At 41.8% G+C, this 21,165-nt stretch overlaps 3 protein-coding genes across 5 annotated transcripts; 2 read left to right on the top strand and 1 right to left on the bottom strand.

The window, feature by feature from the left end:
* Positions 1-536: 536 nt before the first annotated feature.
* Positions 537-12,112, top strand: kcnj6 (potassium inwardly rectifying channel subfamily J member 6). Of its 3 annotated transcripts, none has more exons than XM_029173490.3 (4): positions 537-787; positions 6,810-6,891; positions 8,171-9,091; positions 10,662-12,112. In XM_029173490.3, the coding sequence occupies exons 3-4, from the start codon at positions 8,194-8,196 to the stop codon at positions 11,012-11,014; spliced, it is 1,251 nt and encodes a 416-aa protein (XP_029029323.1). In that variant the 5' UTR covers positions 537-787; positions 6,810-6,891; positions 8,171-8,193; the 3' UTR covers positions 11,015-12,112. The 3 variants fall into 3 exon arrangements, with proteins under 3 accessions (XP_029029323.1, XP_055370650.1, XP_029029321.1); XM_055514675.1 differs by lacking the exon at positions 6,810-6,891 and adding an exon at positions 3,383-3,604; XM_029173488.3 differs by lacking the exon at positions 6,810-6,891 and having other exon boundaries at positions 539-787.
* A 1,223-nt stretch (positions 12,113-13,335) lies between these two features.
* Positions 13,336-17,830, bottom strand: rabgef1 (RAB guanine nucleotide exchange factor (GEF) 1). The gene is made up of 9 exons (XM_029173487.2): positions 17,489-17,830; positions 16,550-16,744; positions 16,124-16,329; positions 15,840-16,006; positions 15,476-15,557; positions 15,132-15,264; positions 14,695-14,786; positions 14,140-14,396; positions 13,336-14,055 (listed from the first exon to the last, which is right to left on the bottom strand). The coding sequence occupies exons 2-9, from the start codon at positions 16,729-16,731 to the stop codon at positions 13,636-13,638; spliced, it is 1,539 nt and encodes a 512-aa protein (XP_029029320.1). The 5' UTR covers positions 16,732-16,744; positions 17,489-17,830; the 3' UTR covers positions 13,336-13,635.
* Positions 17,831-18,075: 245 nt separating this feature from the next.
* LOC114869336 (uncharacterized) lies at positions 18,076-20,375 on the top strand. The gene is made up of 3 exons (XM_029173492.3): positions 18,076-18,850; positions 19,006-19,308; positions 19,665-20,375. Exons 1-3 carry the CDS (start codon positions 18,539-18,541, stop codon positions 20,247-20,249), a joined length of 1,200 nt encoding a protein of 399 aa, XP_029029325.1. The 5' UTR covers positions 18,076-18,538; the 3' UTR covers positions 20,250-20,375.
* The last annotated feature ends 790 nt before the right edge of the window (positions 20,376-21,165 follow it).

The raw sequence follows: 21,165 nt of genomic DNA, 5'->3' as shown, positions 1-21,165 counted from the left end.
TAATGGTTTTACTTCACTATTACAGCAATTATTTCAATATTTCTAAGCCACATTGGTTCAAAATCACTGGAACCTCTATAAGATTTATTTAGAGTCTCTGTGTTTCTTTTACTGTAAACGCAACATTAATTAGACCTAAACGATTCGAATTGGACCACCTGAGGTTTCTGAGCCCCCCTCAGGAGGCGGATCTCGAGGCCGGTACCCGCATTGCCTTTAGGTAATTCATCCTTGCTTATTGCTGTTTCTCCGCCTCTCGCTCTCTTTCTCTCTCCCTCTCTCTCCCTCTCTCTCTCTCTCTCTCTCTCTCTCTCTCTCTCTCGCTCTCGCTCTCTCGCTCTCTCTCTCTCTCTCTCTCTCTCTCTCTCTCTCGCTCTCGCTCTCGCTCTCTCTCTCTCTCTCTCTCGCTCGCTCGCTCGCTCTCTCTCTCTCTCTCTCTCTCTCGCTCGCTCGCTCTCTCTCGCTTTCTCTCTCTCTCTCTCTCTCGCACTCTCTCTCTCTCTGTCTCTCTCTCGCCGCTCGCTCTCCTCGGTGTTTCCCTGCCTCTCTCTCGCTCTCTCTCTCCCTCGTCGTCCACCTATGTCTCTCTCCCAGCTGAGGGGTGGGGGCTGACGGCCGATGCCTTTTTCTGTGGAGAGGATGGAGGAAAGGGGGAAGTAGTAGCTATTCTTCAGTCGGTTTTCGCACAGCGACTTGATAATCAACGACCACTGCCTCAGCGGAGCATCTTATGGGAACAAAACGATTTAAAATGACCCGGGGAGTGAACATTGATCTGCTGCACAAGGTATGCACCTGCCCTCCGCTGTCTCTTGTAGCGATGATAGCTTGTTAAATGTCTGTTATAAGGGGGACGGTGGGGGGTGGATAGTTACATAACAGTGCAAGACGAATCATAGATTAATTAAAGGAATAATCACTATGTATCAGTATGCAGTATCAGTATTGCCGCGCGTCTGCGTAGCAATATTAAGTATGAAGCATCTCGATAGCGGCTTTCTCCCCTGACATGGTGAAGGCAAAGCAGCCCGTTAGATGGAAGAAACTGGAAGGTGTTGAAGAAAATGTTCCAGGCTGTGGACGCCTGCAGGCCCGGGCCTCACATCACCCCAGGACTACAGCACAGATAGAGCCCTACCGGATCATACACAGACACACAACGAACCAACATTAGGAGGCTATTATTATTTTCTGGATCCCCTTCATCTCCATGACAACACGAAATCTCCAGCCTGCTAGTTTGCTCTCTGCTTCCTGCCGATACACCTGCGGAAATCTTTTAGCCTGTCGTGCAATATGAATCTCGTGCTAAGCTCAACAGGACTTTAACTCTTATTGTGACCACAAGTAACAGTTAACGTTCATAAAGAGATTCCGCTTATGGCAGTGGGTTCTATTAACCTAAAAATAACTTTTGATATATAGCTAATGGGAGAAGTCATTGGTATTTTACTAGATCTGCATTGCATGAAAAAATTATAGATTAATAATCACTGCAAACTGTAGATCTATTGTTTCCACTTTCTAATATGTAAGATTACAAAACGTTTACAAGATGCTATTATTGTATACTATTTACTATATATACTTAACATTATACTTAATGTTATACATATACTTAACACAAGTAAAGCATCATGCTTTACTTGTCTTCTGAGCGAGCTGCTTAATTCATTGTAGAGGCTGGTGCTGTGCACTGTTAACAGCCCATCATGTGGAAAAGAGCCGCAGCACATCTGCACCAAAATACATTTGTTACCTGCTAATTAAGATGCAAATATCGATTGTGGATGGTAGAACAGAGGATTTCAATCATGTTTTTAGATTGAAAGCTGCTGATTGACATTTAGCAATGTGTTGTAAAAAAAATGACAAACACAGTGATCAAAATATTTTAAAAGGCCACACGACTGTGAACTTGTTGTTAAAAGCAGCATCAGTATTTCACATTTAGGGTATTGGTATCCTCTTAGCTTACACATAAACAGCAAACCCAACACTGTGTACCTGTATATGTTTACTGTACTGTAAAACATTATTACAATAAGCATTTCATAAATGGATTTCGATCCAGATGTCCTGGAGCTCTTCTCCAGAACATAGGAGGTCACACAGTCCATTGGAGGAGTCTCCCTGATGAATTAAAGAGCTAAAAATACATATTATGCTGGAGGAGGATTTTCCACAACCTGGCAACGAGGAACTAATACATAAAGCAATTACTTATTAACAGCTTCAGAAGCATTAATTACAACGCATAAACTTTTTGCATAAAAACAACACAGACAGAGTAGCCCTCAAGTATTTTATGATTTTGACAAATGTTTATTTGATTTATACTTTAGAGCATAAACAAATTTAATGAATTATAATTTATTTACTCATAATTCAGTTTGTCAGCCATGGCCAACCAAGAATTATGTTAAACCTCAGAAAATAAGGCTTTCAACTCTCAAGTGTGAAAGAGAGAATCTTTTTTAAAGCCACTTTGCTGATCAGACATCAGATTAGATGCATATACCTGAAACCAGTACACAAGTAATTATGTACTTTCTATGTATCTTTTGAGAGACGAGCTGTATCCTGTACAGTTACCTAAACGTAATAACTAATAGCAGTTTTAAAATCACAAAAAATATTATGTGAATAGGAAGGTGGTGAGTGTAACTAACGTTTAGCCCTATTTGCTGTTGGTATTTACCTCTCTGTATAATTACAGATAGATCCCTAATAAAATCCATATAACTCGGCTGCAAGTCCAGTTAATCTGTAGCTTTCTACGACTGAAGTTTAATGACTGAATCCTGATAGAAGCTAATAGAACCTGCCTTAACATGTAGGCTGGTAAAACGCAGCAGGACTCCCCAAGATTAAACACTGGATTTATTTCAGCTTTCGTGGCAGACTGTGCTGGGTTACCTCTACTGTATTTTAGGATCTCGCATGAACTGCAGCTAGCTGGAGGGGCCGTTGGGCTTCATGCATCGTAGTAAAGCGTAGGAAAAGTGTGGTGAGATTTGAAAATGATTTGTGACGTCTATACAGCTTGTGCTCAGCTGTTTCTACGTCTAAAAATAGCTCGTGTCCCCAAGTGGCCCCAGCTCGATTTTGGCCACATCTGGATTTGGATATATGGTTAGCAGAGATAATGAAAAGGAGAGAAAAAGGAACGATAATTGGAAAACATGTCTGATGTGTTGTCGCCGTGTCTTCATGTTGACACACTTCCCCATGTACCACACCTTCAAATGTGCTTGTTCAATATATGGATTTACAGTCTCTGTTACGTTGCAGTAACCTTTACAGTTCAATTACTGCTACCTTTAACAAGGGACTGACAGGATATATCCATGTTTGCTTGTTTTTCCCTTCCTTTCTGCAGCAGGACCATGATGTGAATGAGACTTTAAATCCTGTTTTATTCTGTAACTGCTGAAGGCAAAGATGACAGTGTTGAGAAAACTAGAAAAGCTGCAGCCTGGTGATTTGACTACGGTTCGTTCTGGTTTGGGCCTATGAACAGTCTGTTCTGCTGTATTTAGACCAAAGCTGTTAATAGGAAGAACTGACACCAGACTACAACACAGCAGCCACTCCAGCGAAAGTAAGTTCTTTCTGGTTCAAGCCAAAAAGTATGCATGCTAGCCTTTAAACAAGGTCAAATTAAATAATTTCAATTCATGAATTCAGAAATTAAAACCTAAACTTTCTAAACAATGAAAGGGTCATTTTGTGCTATTTCTTTTAATTTTTTTTTAATGTTTTGATGTCAGTGTAACTTACATGGCTCACAAGCCATGAACATTTAAGTCTCACTGTTCAGCTCAGCTCCTTCCAAACATAGTTGATGTTCCCAGACATGAGCATATAGTGATTGTTGGGCTGGTTCCAATTCTGCATCCTTCAGCTCTAGTGATTAGCAACATAACCCTGAAAACAGGGCCAGTTCCAACCAAGATCTAAAGGTCAGGTTGATGGTAGAGACTCAAACTGCGTCATTAAACCATTTTTATTTTGTAAATGTATTCTGTGAAATGCCTTCCTGATGTGATCTGTCTGGCAACTCGTCTGCTTGAAGCTATGTGTCATCATTCAGTTTAACAATTCAGCAGGTGAAAATTTGCAGCAACAGTGTTGCATCTTTTATGAAGATAATAATAAACAATGAAACATTCATTAGATAAACGCTCATACAGAAACCAAGAGGAAGACGATGTTTTGACTACAACTTTATCTGTGCACGACTTATTATTAATTCAATTTAATTTACAAATATAAATAAGTACTAGAAAATAAAAAAAAAACATTACTTTACAGTACACTTTATCACTAGTAACAGTAAACTATAGTTTTCTCATGTCACTTCACTAAAATCTGCATTTTAAACACGTACCATCACGTTTTGATCCCAGATATTCATATGTTAGATCTGAAACAACAGACATCACTTGACTGACGGTTTTATGTACGAAGCAGCTGCAGAGCATTGTTCTTCCTCAGGCCCTGTGAAACACGATGAAACAGACAAATGTTATCCAACGCCGTGGCCTCATCCACTACATTCCTGCTGTATTGTGAGCACTTGGTAGAGCGAGCTGTGTGTTGCCACGGAAACCAGCGCGGCTCAAGCTCATAATATTCCCATGTGAATGGAGAGCAGATCGTCTTCAACGCAGCCATTTGTTCCAGTGGTAAAAACACTGATGGTGGCTTAGGATGCTCTGATCTGACAGTCCACAGCACAGCAGAAGAAAAAATGCTCTTGATGTGACAGCAACATCAGAGGGATCACGTCGTAATTCTACTCACAAGCGCTGCAAGGATTTATTTTTATCCTTGTGGTGTCTGACTTAGCTCCTGGAGGAACGTGATCCGAGCAGTTTAGAGCAAGAGTTCCGATGCTTTCTTAAATAAAAGTAGTAATACAGTGCTTAAAAAATAATAAAAGGCCTGAACTGAAGATGCTATATAAGTAAATGTTAATTTTTATACTCTATACATATAGACAGTCTTAGATTTTACTTTTAACTTACTTACTTCACAGTATACTTCCGTACTAGAGTAGTAATACTGTATTTGTACAGTATTGCTACTTTGAGGAGAGAAAACCCTTTACAATATTTTTTGCAATGCATCATGGGAACATAAGCAACTGGTGAGCCCACATGCAGTTTGAACTTCAAACCATCTTTCATCTGTCAGTTTGAAGGTAAGTGGCTTTTCTTCTGCTTGCTGGCATTAGTAACATACCAGAACATGACATTACCAAGCAAGTCGTATTTTGCATGACAGGTTCAGATCTTTACAACTGCTAAAAGGCAAAAGCACTTTAGGGAGGACATTGTGACATTGCAAACTGGCACTGACTTTTTTTCTGGTCATTTTGCAAATTATACGACAAGTTTAAACTCACGTCTTGAACCTTGTCCTTCTTCCACTTTACTGTATAATAACATATTATGAATATGATTATTTAGGACTAATCCGTAAATGTTTCATGTTTAAATCGTGTTTGTCTTGGTTGCAGGTGAAACAGCAGGCAGCTGTACTTATGGCTGGATGGTCAGCATTGAGGCGCAGGTCACTTCTGAGGTCGCCAGCTTTTTGTTTGCACTTGCTGCTTTTCTACTTACTACATCTTCAATCTTCATTCTCGAGATGAGACTGAATGCACATTTGTTCAAAGATTAGATGCCTGTATCATTTAGTCTGGTTCTGTGTGTTTACATGAATAAGGGGTTACTCTATTTTTTTGTGCTAGAGTTTTTAGGACCCACAGAACGCAAATGGCCAAAGCTCTTAATGCTAAAATGTATGTGTGGTATAAATTGTCTATGTCATTATTGTCTTTACCTTAGTGGTATGTTGATTTTCATGTATTTCAATGATTATGTTTAATGATGAGTTATAATAATATAATATGTCCTCTAATTCACATTGTGAAACTTGTGATTAGGGTGAAATAAAGTTAAATGTCCAGGGCGAGTCGTCTGCAGGTCTATTCTAATTCTAATTCTATACACTCAAGCTAAATTTTTGGAAAAACTAGAGGGACAAGTAGAAAGCGCCAAAGCGGCCAGCTGGGAAATACACAAATTGAAATTGCCAACGAGCTGCATTTTTAATCGGGGTGAAGCAAGACTTAGATCATGCCTGTTTACGTGTACATGCTGTGCAGTTATTGGTTGAAACAAGCTGATCACGCTGTAAACGGACCAATGAGAATGCTGATATACATGTATGCTAATGCTAGAGACCAAATTGAGCATAACATATGAATATAAACACCCCAGGTTTTGGCTGGTTGGGGAGAAGACGCCCAGACCGGGGAAACATCTGTCAGTCTGGACGGAAACTGGAGAACGGAGAAAGAAAGATGCTTTCAATAGGAAAGACGGCTACTCAGGGCAGCTCAGCCTCTTCATACTCAGGAAGCACCAGTTCAGATCTAAATTAGATGATTTTTAATGATTACATTGTGATTTTGAAAATTTAATTGAGTTTTGATTTATTCATTTTTATCATTTAGTGTTGCTTTTGCTTTTTGCCGAATAAAAACACAACTTTACAGTTAAAGTAACAGCTTCCTCTCCTTTATTTCATCTAAATAAGAGTTTCTTGTAATGAGGTCATAGCCTCTCCTCGTTGGCGTAAGTCAGGCTGATGAAGGTTTAAACCAGACCCAGGAATAAACAAATCCTGCATGGAAAAAGTCTACTTATCACAGAAACTAGTTCCAGCAACCATAACAACATAGAAGGAAGCTGCTGTAACTCACTCACTAACACCTTGGTATCTGTAATCTTCAGGTGCTGATTGAGTGTGAAGCCGGGTGGACATGAGGATTTAAAGTCGTGAATCAACAGAATGAATTCCTTCGCTCCAGCCTAAGTTAGAAACCTTTACTGTTATACATCAATACATCAGCGGTTTACATCAAGTAACCACTTTAATGTGACTGGGGAGGTGTGAGGCTGAGCTGATCTCTTGTTTTGGGGATTACAGGGTAACAAACAACAGCGAATCTCCAGGTCAGTGACCAAGTCATTCAGTCTGTCACTTCAGTCACTTGTTCAGCCAGTTAAAGTGCAGGGGTGGTTGAAATGTATTTATTTTTGAAGAAGTTAGTTCAGTTCACTGGGTTTGGAAGTGGAGAGGAAAAGATGCAGAAGGTGTGAAAGAAGGATGTAAATCCTTCACATAGAGCGTGAAGGAAAACATAAAACTAATGACGCTGGGCTTTTGTTAGCACTTCAGAATAAAATAGTCTGAATGCAAAATTGCCCGTCAGGATACAGAGAAAGCTGAAACGGACATTTATTCATCTATTTACCTTCACTTGGTAATTATCTTATTTTGATCAGACGGGTGTGATTTCCCTGTGGTTGCTGAGAAGCTCCCAAACGCGCGCAAACTAACACAAACTTAATTCAGTGTTACTCGCTCCACACTGCTGGAGTTGCTGTGACAAAGTGTTGCTTGCTTTTGGCAGAGTGGGTGGTGGCACGCGTTCCCTCGGCCTCGATGCACCTACTTTCATGCTGCAACAGTTCAGTGCTAGTGGCGAACGTGCACCCCGGACTCCCTTCAGCTCACGTTGTGCTGTTGCTGGGAATGATGGCGGAGTAGGAGGCCTAGTGTGGTTGATATGATTAGCGTGCACGTCTTGTTTGTGTAGCTGCCACTCAATCATGTCCACACAAGGCAGTCTCCGTTTGTAATAGCGTCTTCTGTTTCAGCCTTGCGATGGAGGCGAAGCAGCCTTTTCCTCCTGAAACGGGGCTTCTGCAATTTGACCTTCAGAAAACGGAAAACATCCCTTTAGTGTTTCCGCGTAAACTGACCTTTAGCAAAACGATCGTGACGCGAAACGCCCGGTAAGTTTGGGAAACTGCGCGGCTGCAGAATCATCATTTCCTCGGCGATTAGGCGTGTGAAATGCCAGTCGTGCGCAGCAGGGCTGAACTCAGCGGACCGTGCATTTAAATAACGATTGTGTCTCTGAAGCGCAGCGGCTGGAAAATGACTGGTGATTGGCTGTCAGATAAATATACAGTGAAAAGTTCAATATTTCCTCTGACATCTAGGGTGAATGCAAGTACTTGGGTGAAGTAGAAGTACCTCCAAAACTGCCTCCGTGACCTGTACGAGCGCTTGTCCTCTCTTCCAGGTTTGAATCCACCTAGAAACCCCATGGAGCAGGATGTGGAGAGCCCAGCCATCGTCAGACAGCCCAAGTTGCCCAAGCAGGCCCGCGAGGACCTGCCCAAACAGCTGGCGGAGACCGACCGGGCCAAGAAGGTCCAGCGCTACGTGCAGAAGGACGGGAAGTGCAACGTCCACCACGGGAACGTGCGGGAGACGTACCGCTACCTGACGGACATTTTCACCACGCTGGTGGATCTCAAGTGGAGGTTCAACCTCTTCATCTTCGTCCTGGTCTACACGGTGACGTGGCTCTTCTTCGGCTTCATGTGGTGGCTTATCGCGTACCTGCGAGGTGATCTGGACCATATAGCAGACGGCCACTGGACTCCATGTGTCAATAACCTCAACGGGTTTGTATCGGCGTTCCTGTTCTCCATTGAGACAGAGACCACTATTGGCTACGGATACAGAGTCATCACAGACAAATGTCCCGAGGGGATAGTTCTGCTTTTAGTGCAGTCAGTGCTGGGATCTATCGTGAATGCTTTCATGGTGGGTTGCATGTTTGTTAAAATCTCACAGCCCAAGAAACGAGCTGAGACACTAGTGTTTTCCACCAATGCCGTCATCTCCATGAGAGATGGGCGCCTGTGCCTGATGTTCAGAGTTGGAGACCTCAGAAACTCGCACATTGTGGAGGCTTCAATCAGAGCCAAGCTTATCAAGTCTAAGCAGACCAAGGAGGGGGAGTTCATCCCCTTGAACCAGACGGACATAAATGTGGGTTACAACACGGGAGACGACCGGCTCTTCCTCGTGTCGCCCCTCATCATCTGCCATGAGATCAACCAGAACAGCCCCTTCTGGGAGATCTCGCAAGCCCACCTGGCCAAGGAGGAGCTGGAAATTGTTGTGATCCTGGAGGGGATGGTCGAGGCCACAGGTGAGTCGCGAGTCAGGTCACAGCAGCAGGTTCCACTCAATCACCACCACTAGAACCGAGTCAGCACCGTTCAGACAGAGGAGGAGGCTTCACATACAGTATAAGGGAGATGGGGAATATGATCAGACTAATTCAATGGCACGGGTTATATGAGTAAAATATTAGATTAGGGTTAGATGCCCAAGCCCTGCACAGTGGTTTGTAATATTCAGAGACAAGGTTGTATAATCCAGTTACAGTTTTCATGAAGTCACTAAAGCAGCAACTGTATGAGGTTCCAGTCGGCCAAAACACGGATACACTGTCAGATGATATCATGGTGCAGTGCGTTTCGCCGTCTCCTGCTTCACTGTGTGGTGCCACTTCTTATTGCATAACACCACTCCAATCGTTTAATTCAGTTTATTTTACTTCACACACTGGGTTTCATCAGCTTGCTACTATGTCCACTAGGTTTCCAGCATCACGTTCACATTGTCAACAGGCGTCCCTGTCGTACTGTGGGAGCGTTTTACCTCCTGAGGGTTTTTGTAGTATTGGAACATTTTGAGTGTAGTCTTTAAAAGAATAAAGCAGTACAATAAGGAAAGCTTTCACTGGTTAAATGCATATACTGTAGTTACTGTTTGAGCAATACCTGAACATAATCATAAAGAAAGATGTAACTCCTCGTGTTGAGACTCCAGCAGCTGCAGGTTCCGGTGCCTGACTACACCGGCTACCTCACAGAGCCCCTAAAATACCCACGTCAAGACGCGTGTGAGTACGCGAAGGCGCCTGATGGCTGCCGAACTGGTGTGTGATCATTTGTCTCACCGTTCGCTATAATAAAATGAAGCGATTGCATAACGCCTGCGTGGCGTGTTCTGAAGCAGCTGCTGGAAGCTCAGAGGACGCCGCAGACAGCTGAGCCGAAGAGCACAGCGAGACGTACGGAGCTGAAGGAGTGGAAACGAGTGCATACGCTCACATACTGTGGAGGGTCTTAAATGCCTTTTCTTTTCATGTTTCACACTCCATCACAATCTAGTGAGTATTGTACTATTAGCTATAATGCCTGGTTATCAAACAGTGTTTTAGAATACAGTAAACTCAATGGTAGCTGAAATTATATTAAGAAACTGTTGACCAAAATGATCCATAATCAAAACAGTCATAGGTTGTAGCTCCGTGAGGCAAATGTGGTGAGCAGAGTGATCGGTCCAGCTGTTCTGGAGACAGCCTGAGCCGCTGATTGACACGTACCTCATCAAGGCAAATTTGAACCATTATCAACCAACTGTTGCAATTAGCGTCAACAATCCTTCTGTCAGAAGCACATTTCAGTTACATCACACACTCATGATTCACAGATTTTTTTTTTAAATTCCACTCCCCGGGGTCATCATTATCTCTAATCTCCGAGTGAACGCCCATAAAAACAATTAGCACTCACAGAAAAACAGATGCACCCTGTAAGAAGTGAATCCATCTTTCCTGTGTGGTTTTAACGGAGCCAGTTGGCCTTAATGAGAACAAACAGGGCTGAGGTCCAGCAGCAGAGCTCGCTGACCGTTGACTGTGTCTGCAGGGATGACGTGCCAGGCCCGGAGTTCATACATCAGCAGCGAGATCAAGTGGGGCTACCGCTTCACACCGGTCCTGACTCTGGAGGACGGCTTCTACGAGGTGGACTACAACAGTTTCCACGACATCTACGAAACCAACACTCCCACCTGCAGTGCCAAAGAGCTCGCTGACATGACCAACCGTGCCCGCTTGCCCCTGACCTGGTCCCTGGCCAGCAAGCTGAGTCAGCAGGGCCTCCCGGAGTCCGAGCAGGAAGGTCAGGAGAGCAAGACCAGCCCGGACGACGAAGGGAAGAGCCAGCAGACCGAGAGGAACGGGGACATCGCCAACTTGGAGAGTGAGTCCAAAGTGTAGCGAGTGCGGCCGCGTAGGGAGAGACGTTCGAGGTCCGTATGAGATTACTGAACTGTCCTGTGCCTCTCCCCCCCTGGAGACGACCACACGAGAACCCGAGGTAGTGAACAAGGATCTATCAGCACAGTAGACCAAGTATCCCTGCACCAAGAACCACTTTTCTCAGTGAGTCACAGTTACCCCAAAAACGACAACTAAACATCTAGACATCGCAGGACTGAAAACCCTTGGCGGCCAGTGCATGTTTCAAATATAATGTGATGTCCTCCCGATGAGATTCCTATTATTTTTTCTATTAAAATATTCCTAGGGGCATTTGCATAAGTATTTTTGTATATACTATAAAATGTTTTTGGTTTTGTTGCGGTGTGAATACTTGACAGATGTTTGATACTAATTCCTTTAGGTTAGTTCTGTATATATATATTCTATGCCTTACTGTTTGTATAAAGCTTTCATTATTTGTTTTTCAGAAATATATAAGCATGTATAAACATTATCAGCAATTCATTTATCTTGTATTGTGTATATACTGTACGATGATAATGTAAGATAAACGTCTCAATGGATGCAAACTCTAGTTTAAACCAATGACAAATTCTTCCCCATGATGTTTGTTTGTTTGAGGCGGTACCGTACATTTCCTCGAGAAGCCATGACTTGCTGTTTAAAGCTGAGTGACTTCAGACAATGGCCCTTTAAAACTGCATTTTGTCACTTTTGCACATTGGAGGCCTCTGCTGGAGAAAAGTAGTTCCTATTTCACTCTCCAGATATCCCTCACATGTCACCTAACAGTATCGACAATAAATAAACAAACAGTAAATTGCAGATTATGACGTTTTCTTCTTTGTGCATGTAGAATTTTTTTAAAGCATTATTAGATTGAAAATATTTTTATGGCACATGAAGTTAGACCCTTTATTTAAGTTTCAGTATTTACATGGTATAATACTTGACAAGCCATTCAAATCAAATGCCATCAGAGGATTAAATAAAGGCCTTTTATGGGATCTTTAAAAGGTTGAGAGCCATATTACATTTTTCTTTTCAAGTTTGTAAACAATTCATTTTTAATAAACACTAAAGTCCCATTTATCACGATAAAGGATCATGTCTATCAAATCAGTTTGAGTGTCACTCACGTCTCTTTGTAATTGTGCTTGTTAAAAACCTTATTTTATGTGAAATGTTAACTTACATGAGCCTCACGATATCTTGTTTCCAGCTGTGCCAACATAATTACAAAAGGGCTGATCAGCAGATTAAATGCAACCTATTACTGAACAAAAGAGAACTGAATCTCTTTTTGTGTAGACATCCCATAATACATTACAACATTATCGATGCCATTGTGGTATTTCTGATCAGTCTGATGTTATCAATTCAGCTGCACTGAAAACAACGACGTATTAAGTGGCACCTAGCTTTTGAAACACAGTGTAGGCAACTGTGGGAAAATCAGCAACTGTGTCATTTTGTTTTTCTATGGTCTCCAGCAACGTCCTCATTGAGTGAATATGATAAAACAGAGACAATAGTGTCCAAAGGTGTGAGCCAATAAAAGTAAAGTGAGGATGAATTAATGCAATGAATAGTTTTATTTGTTTTCTTGCAGTAAACAAAAAAATAATTTGGTGATCACATCAAAATTTAAAAAAAATCACAACAATTTAATGGACTTTTCATGAAATGTTATAGATTTATAATTAAAAGCACCTTATACAAATTTATATGAAATTTAATTGTTCACATTTCTTCAGTAGACTGAAATTTTAGGAAATTTTATTTAGTTTGTCTTTAAAACAGAAAACAAATTGACTATTGATTGTTTGAATTATTGTATGAATGAAATGGTCTTTCAGATCAATTCATTTTGAAATTGCAGAATACAGCATCAAGCTGTGTTTAAATGCACATGACGTTTCCAGCTCTAGTAAATAGTATGATGACATCGCTCAGTTTAACAGTGTTAAAGCAATGTTCAACAGGAAGTAGTTAACGGCAGACAGGTTTTACTTACAGTAATATTACACAGTACATCACAGTCTTAGATTTAATGCCAGATGTGAGCTACAGTACCTTAAAAGTTAAGTAAAACCAGCTACAATAGAAGTTTTATTTTAAAACGTGAGCAATGGCAGCTGAACCTTCACATGTCATAAATATTTAAATAGACAGAATTCTAAAACTATGTCTCCATGATGTTCAGAGCATTAGTAATTTAACATTTAGGACCAAGTTAGTACTAATATTTAACCATAACCTTGGAACTTAATTTTCATTATTTTAGAGTTTATATTATTAGATTATTCAGCAGGATAAATAAAAGCACTTGACTGGATAAATGAGAATTCACTCAGTGACTGTTGTATTGAACATATATTGCTACTACTACATTTCTGTTCTGTTGTGGGGTTGATGTGGAGGCTCAGGATAATGGAGTGTGCAGCAATGTGCACAAAATTTAGTGACCTGGACCTTTAAGGTGCAGTAAGACAGGTGAGATTTGTGCGTTTAGTACGTTACCACCGAGCTCAAGACACAGATACAGGCTGACTTTTAAAAGCAGGAGTGCCGCGGCTGGGTTTGACGTGTTTCTCCTCCCTTCGTAGACTCCACTACCCGGCAAACACCTGAGGCGTGAGGGGTGATGGCAGGTTGTCATTGTCCATGTTGTTGGCATCAATGGCAGACGCTGTGCATGACATCACCTCCAGTGGGTACTTTTCCAGGATACTGTGCACCTCCCTCTGCACCCGCTCCGGCCACGCCTGGAGGTCGGCCTGCAGGCTCCGCGCGGCCGCCATCAGCGACTCCTGCCGACTGCTGAGGCCCGACAACAGCTCCAGGTTGTGGTTGAGCTGAGTCAGCACGGGGTTGGTGGCCGTCACGGCAGGCGTGGGGCCAGCGTGGGGCCAGTCTGCCTCCGAGCTGCTGATTCGTGGTGAAGCTTGGCCTGACATGTAGCGCTCAAACTCCTCTGCAGACAGGTTGAGAGACTGGGCGTCCAGCTTTTCTATGAAGGCCACTGCACAGCACTGAAAACAGGTGACACACAACACAGATTTGGTATAAAAGCCCCAGAATGCATTTCTGTGACATAGAATATAGATGCACAGTACCAGGTTGGTGAAGTAGTATCCGTCCTCTCCGGTCATCAGTCTGCTGGGGTTGCAGAACCGGGTGATGTACTGGATGTTGGACTGGATTCGTGGAGGGTTAGCCTTGAGCACAATGTAAATGAGCGACGGGAGGAAGTCGTCAGCAGAAGCCGGCTCCTTCTTGGTGATCCTGATGGCACTGAAGATGTGTTTGCTGCAGCGCGTGATGCAGGCAAGTTTGTCCCGAGGAACCCTCTTCGAGTCCATCTCAATAATATCTGGAACAGACATAGTTTATAGACTGATCACTTACAAATGTATCAATGAGGAAGTAGAAGGACAAGTAAAGATAAAATCATCTGAAATGGTTAAATGAGGATTTGCCTTCATTTTAATATTTTAATTGACCTTGGAGATTTGAACAAACCAAAGCATTTTAATTGATTGAGCCATTTATAATGAACCACAGTAATAAATTCTAGAAACTCATCAGTAACATAATCTAATGAAACCAAAACATAATAAAACCACTTTTCTTTCCATTTTAATGTGAGTACTTCAAGCAAAGTCTCTGACTTGTTATTGCTTTGAGCACATTATCAGAGACTTCAGGGATTTCTTCATCCATAGACACACACAGCATCTGGATGGTCACCCAGTGTAGGGCCCTGCAACACACAAGACCACAGTCGTGTCTGTTAGAGTAGGCAAAAAGCTTTGTTTTTTTGGCTATGACGTAACCCAGCACATTTGTTACAGTCAGTTCCTCCGTAGGTGACAAACACAAGAACACAACAAGCAGACAACAGCTGCCACTGTGCATTCACATGTAAGAAAAGGCTCAGAGAACACTGCTAAATGGTGGCTATTGTGTAATCGGCTACACAAACAGACTGACGGGAGTCATGCAGTTTTAACAGAGAGTTCAAAACTAAAGAGGGGCCTTAAATCCATGATACGTCTAAAACTGGCAACCTCTCCTCCGAACAGCAGCTGCTCTGTGTGATGCCCACCTTATCCTGTCCTGTGTGGCCAAGTCCTTCTTCTCATCATCGGTGATTTCTGGGCAGAACACGCTCTTATACAGACGAGTCATAATGTATTTTTCCACTTGATCCATCACCTGCTCCACAGAGTCCGAAGAACCTGGTTAACAATGATTAGAAACATCATTTAGAGCTGCAGAGGAGATTCAGAGACAACGTTTAATCTGATGTTTCATTGAGTTTCATTCTATCACAAGCCCCGAATCATGCCACCCCACTAATCAAGTGTTGTGGTGGTGTAGATGCCTAATTTGAGCCCTATTCCCTTAAATTGAAGATTATATTTAAGTGTGTATATTTTCTGAACTAACCTTTAAAATGACTCATCAGTCGATCAGACATGTTCTGGTAGAAATCTTGGACACACTCTGACAGTTCATCGGCACCAAGTTCCTGTCAAGACAAGTTTATATACATACATATGCAATCAGCAATTCTTAAAATGATCAATTTAAATCTTTCTCTGAAATTTGAGGTAAAGTTTCCTGAATCTGCTTTTTATCAGTGCAGAACATTCTAAACTAACATTGAAGCTAAAATCAATCAGTGGTTGATTTAAGTTTCACAAATGCACTTCTTCTTTGACCAACGATAAGCATCTTCATGATCATGTACATTTAATCACAATGCATTTTGGAATCATCCAATTAAAGCCTATATCAGAGCACCACAGACCTTCTTGCTGGACATGTTTACGATGAACGCTCGGCACTGCTTGTGGATCTCCCGACCAGGCTTCTGAAGATTTTTCAGGAAGTCCACAAAGTCCTTGGACACTTGTTCTGTTTCGAAGCTGGCGTGACGGCTGACGGAAGGACTGGGTGTCTTGGCCTCCTGAGTTTCTGATTAAACAAAGAGAGAAACATTAAAGGAAAAAAAGCCAAATTGCATAAAGTTCCAACACATTTACAAGATAAAAGAACCTGAGCACTGTTTTGCAGGCTGTTTTAACGTTCTACCTTTCTTGGGAGGAGTACGTGACGACGGGCTGAAAAACTTTTTAACAGTGGTTACTTTCCGTGTCTTCTCATTAGTCTTCTTCTCCTCAAACTTGGAAAAAGGCCCCAGAGACGCATGTCCTGTCTGGGGTGGAGTGGACTGGGAGTGGGACTGGGTCTGCGCTCCCTGACTACTGGCATACGCTGCCTCCTCCTCTCGTTGCAACCTGAGGTCAAGGATGTTAGAACGGGATACGGCAGCAATTGATTATATCAGCAAAAATCATAGTTTAGTTACAGTATGAAGTTACAAGTACAGCTGATAAGCATTAATTACAAGAAGAGGTAAATGTGAGTATTTCATAGTAAACTGTGAGTAACTTTGTTTCACTTCCACAAAAATCTGAGAGACAAGCTCATGAATGTGTTAAATAGTAATGGCCTCACTTCTCAGCCAAGGCCCAGTCGTCCTGGATCTGCTTCTGTCGTACCCGCTGGTACTCCTCCCTCCAGCACTTGGAGCACAAACCCTGCCATGCTGCGTTGCCGTAGTAACCGCATCCCTTTTTGCACAGCAGGTCTGATTGGTCCACATGGATCCCCCGCCGTCGCTCTGTCCGCTGACTCATGACGCTCGGCCAGCTGGAATCAAAATTTTGTCACTGATTGATTAGTGGATTTGCATGTGCTGCTGTACAAACTGATCTCCCCAGTCTCCACAGTAATTATTACATACTTGACATGCACTGTGATTATGATGTAAGTTTTACACAAACAAACCTTAGATGTTTTTCAGGACAGTAACACACTTAAAAAAGTAATGGGTTGATCAAAATTTAAAATAAACACCACCATAGACAACAAAAGCTATGTGAACATGTCAAGGCATCTGCAAACCATGATGATCTCCATTTATTACTGGCTGCAGAAATTCTTGCATGATCACAATGTTTTCTGTGAGGTGCTTAAACCTAGATTTGTTTACTCCACAACACCAACATTGTGTTGTAATGTAATAATAATGTAATTGTACATTGATCATAACAATCACTAATACAAACCTAACACACATATTTAGCTGAAAGCTGTTTACATAATCAGTTCCTATGGGAGATGCTTCCTCATGCTGTGCTGCAATGATCAGAATATGACTGTATAACTGACATAATGTAAGGAACCATCAGATCGCTCAGTGACGCCTTTTCTCTCTTACTGCTGTGTCTCTATTCCGTGTTTGTTTGGTCGCCTACAGGTCAGCTAGCCGAAGCTATAGCCACAGTTCATGTGGCTGTAACAGAAGGGACGTTAGTCTAAAAATCGGTGTCCTAGTCTGATCACTGACGTTTCACTCTAACGTGTCATAACGCTGGTAGGCTGGGGACCTACCTGTTGTGTTTTCACCGATGATGGTGCAGAAACAGACCTGCTGCCTCCTCCGTGTGTGGCGGCCAGGCTGTGGAGGTGAAGACAGTGACGCGCCTTCACCTGGCGATTAAACACGATTACAATGACGTGACAGGCGGATTCCACTTCTGATCACAAAAGAAGAACTAGCTGTTTCAAGAGCTGTGAGATATTTTCCGGGACTGCTCATTAGGTTAGTGGTTTGTGTACTTCCGCATCTGGGACTAGGCTACGAGGATCGCCACATGTTGTCATGAGCGGAGGCAAGAGTCACGTGACAAACGCGGAAATAGATTCAAAAACAAAATTCACGACGTACAGTAATCAGATACTAAGTAGTCTGGTGTTCTCTCACGCGGATTCATGAACTATGATCAGACTTTCATAACAAATCAGATTTAACAAATAAATTATTTTGTTTTTTCTTAAATGGTCTTGACTCTTTATACCAGACTGTGTGAACGCGTTGAGTAAATCTCTTCATTAGACGAACCTGTTTTACTGGCATTGAGAATAATGTTTATTTATGTATTAATTTTAATTTTAATACACAAAGAAGCTAACGTTTTTAATAATGGAGATGGTGCTTTTTCACAGTAGTAATATTAGTGGTTTTTTGTCTTTATTGACCTGAAAGTATAAGATGTAGAGTCCTTCTGAAGACATGAGACCGGGTTTTATACCTTTAACCACACATCAAATAAATCCTGAACTTTCAACATTTGGCAGGCGAAAGTGAATTTGTTTTTATAATGTAAACAGACTTTCAGATCTTCTGTCGTGATTCTGCAGACAAGAGACAAGTAAAATGACATGAGGAACAATTTAGGAAAATTTGTTAAACCAAACTAGGCGTTGGACAATTGAAGAATTATTAATAAACCTATTTAGGATTTTTATTTCTATACTTAGTGGACAGGACATGCTGATAACGTCATTCTCGCGAGGGCAAATAAACACAGTGGGTCAGAAGCACAGATAACAAGCAAAGCTGTTTCATGCGCACGTACACACACACACACATACACAGCCATGATCCTGGTGGGTCAGAGTCTGTGCATTCCCTCTCCATCCACTGTTCAGGAATTGTTCTCCGTGGCTCGAGATGCCAACATCATACCTGATATTTCCTTGGATCCGGTCCTCACCACCTTCCTCTCGCTGGACTCCTCTGCAGCTCTGCAGCATCAGTATGCTTTCTTACAGCGGAGCATGAGCAGCGAGCAGCAGGATAAATTCAGCTTCAATCTGACTGAAGAGCTGGGAGGCAGCAGTGTCACCTATGGAGGGGTCGGGGTTATTGCTCTGGCTTTGTCTGTGCTGTTCGATCAGGTCGCTCAACAGGTAGGAATAACTTTAGGTCACCAACTAATTAACTAGGATCTTTAAGCTTAGTGCTTCAACATAAACAATATAAATATGTCCTTAGCTATCTGATCTCTTATCCCTCATCTTTACCTGATGGTAAATGAATTGTTAACTTGTTCATTCCTCACCAGGTTCGGGCGCAAGGATCAGCGCAGGTTTGGCTTTCAACCCACAGATCCCAGCCTAAAAAGATGTTTGGCATCAGCACTTCCTCTAGAATTGGGTGGATCATTATGAGCTACCTCCAGGTAATCCCTGGCATTGCCAACGATGAGGAGAAAATGGCTGAGACCACAGAGCTCTATGACCAGTGGCTGAAACTCGAGCTTCTTGACCATTACGAGAGAATGACCACGAAGAAGAGAATGAGTTCGGTGGCCATGCAGCAGTGGCTGGCCGGAGCTGCAATTCATCTGCACATGAGAATCCATCAGGTCAGGAAATTCATTGTTTCAACATCAACATCATTCTTTGATAATGAAAATGAATTTTAGCCAAACAATTTTTTTTTTTTTGCCAATTATTGAAAATCTGGCAAGTAACAGTAGCTGATTAGCTCACTCTTGCTGCTTTCACAGCATGAGGCAGCTGTTTTTGCAAGCAAATGAACAATATTAACTAAATTATGTCAGTTTGGTGTTCACAAGTTGTGTTTGCTGAGTGTGCAAAAGAGCTTTTACACTAGTTTCAGTTTCCTTTCTCAAAACATGCAAGTACAAATCCATCCACTAATCATGAGGCGTGTCTGCCAAGCATAAAAGAGTGATGTCATATTTTTTATTTGTTCCAGGTCCGGTTGCATTCAGTGCCACCAGGATCTGTTGAGTCATTGCGTCTCTCTTATAAAAGCGGGTTAAATCGGCTGGTTCAGGGCTACAAAGCCTATCTACGCAAACACATTAGGGAAACTGAAGCTCCAGGTCCAAATAAGGCCAAGACCAGCACAGCCGGTGGACTAATAAGACAAACAAACACATCTAGGATCAGCAATCCCATGAGCTACCACCCTTTTAACATTAGCCTGCTTAGTTCTAAGAACTCAACTGAGAGATATAATGAGACCCCTGCACCCAATTCAGCTGCTGAAATTTGTTGTAAAGGTTTGATCAACAGAAACACACTCAACAATTCAACGAGGAATAGCACAGAGGAGGAAGCTGGGGCACTGGGTCTGTTAATCATTGAGCCATGGAGCAATGTGAGTCACAGTGTGCAGCATCGTCCCTGTGAGTCTCCAGCCATACAGCAAGCTCTGGTGGCCCGGATTATAAATTCTCAGGACCTGGATCAGAGCAGAAAGTTTTTCCTGTACCCTGAGAGAGTCTTCCACAGCCTGCTCAGACAGAGGGATGACTTTGAGTTGAAAAGGAATTAGACTGACATGAATAGTATGCAAATAAATCTTTTTAAACTTTATTTGTATCGATTTTTTTTTCATTTCTATTTGAAAGACTGTGTCTGTGGATTAAATATGAAGTTGAATTAAACTGAAATGAACATGGAGGAATGTTTATTTTCAGATTGTATAGAGCTGTAGACTGTATACCTGGTATAAAAGTGCTTGTAAAGGAGAAAACCACAGCATATTACCAGGCTAATTTATTTTATACTGTATTTGCATAAAACTAAGACACACACAGGGACTGAAGAGCAGCTATGACAGCACCACATCAGACGGAGACAAGAGAGACATTAGCACTGAATTATGAAAGATAATAGAAGTTTTCTCAATTTGTAAATTATTAGGTCTTTCTTGAATATACATATGGTTATAATAAATAACTGAACTAACTGTAACAGAAAACCGGGTCAACCTAATTTTTTATTCAACCTAACTGAAATTTAAAAGTGAATCAGAAGTAAGATATCACCTAGTAGCTGAATGGAGAGAGGAACAGTGGCAGATACAGTATGTTACAACAATAATGACGTCTGCTGCCTCAGTGATAAAACTGTGTAACATTACCCTCTAGTGGTTCAACTGCAATAATGTAAAGTTAAAGGTCCTGTATTCACTTTTATTATCTTTGGTGGAAAAATCCCAACAATAAATGTAAAATAATTAAAAGACACAAAACATAAAGAAACTAGCATAAAAGTAACATTCACCAATGAAATTCTAAGATGTGATAATTAAGACAGTATTCAAGTTGAATATTACAAGCTCGAAAAATTAAGTAAACACAATTGAATTTCATTTTTCGTAATTCAAGTTTGTTTGAGCCGCACAGCTTTTTAGTCATGCGCTCTGGGGTCAGTCAGCCCCACGTGACACGGCACACTCCACGCGG

This window comes from Betta splendens, chromosome 14 (genome assembly GCF_900634795.4).
Source record: "Betta splendens chromosome 14, fBetSpl5.4, whole genome shotgun sequence".
Taxonomy (NCBI): Eukaryota; Metazoa; Chordata; class Actinopteri; order Anabantiformes; family Osphronemidae; genus Betta; species Betta splendens.
The sequence above is the reverse complement of the archived record's forward strand: the minus strand, read 5'-3'. Positions and strand labels throughout refer to the sequence as shown.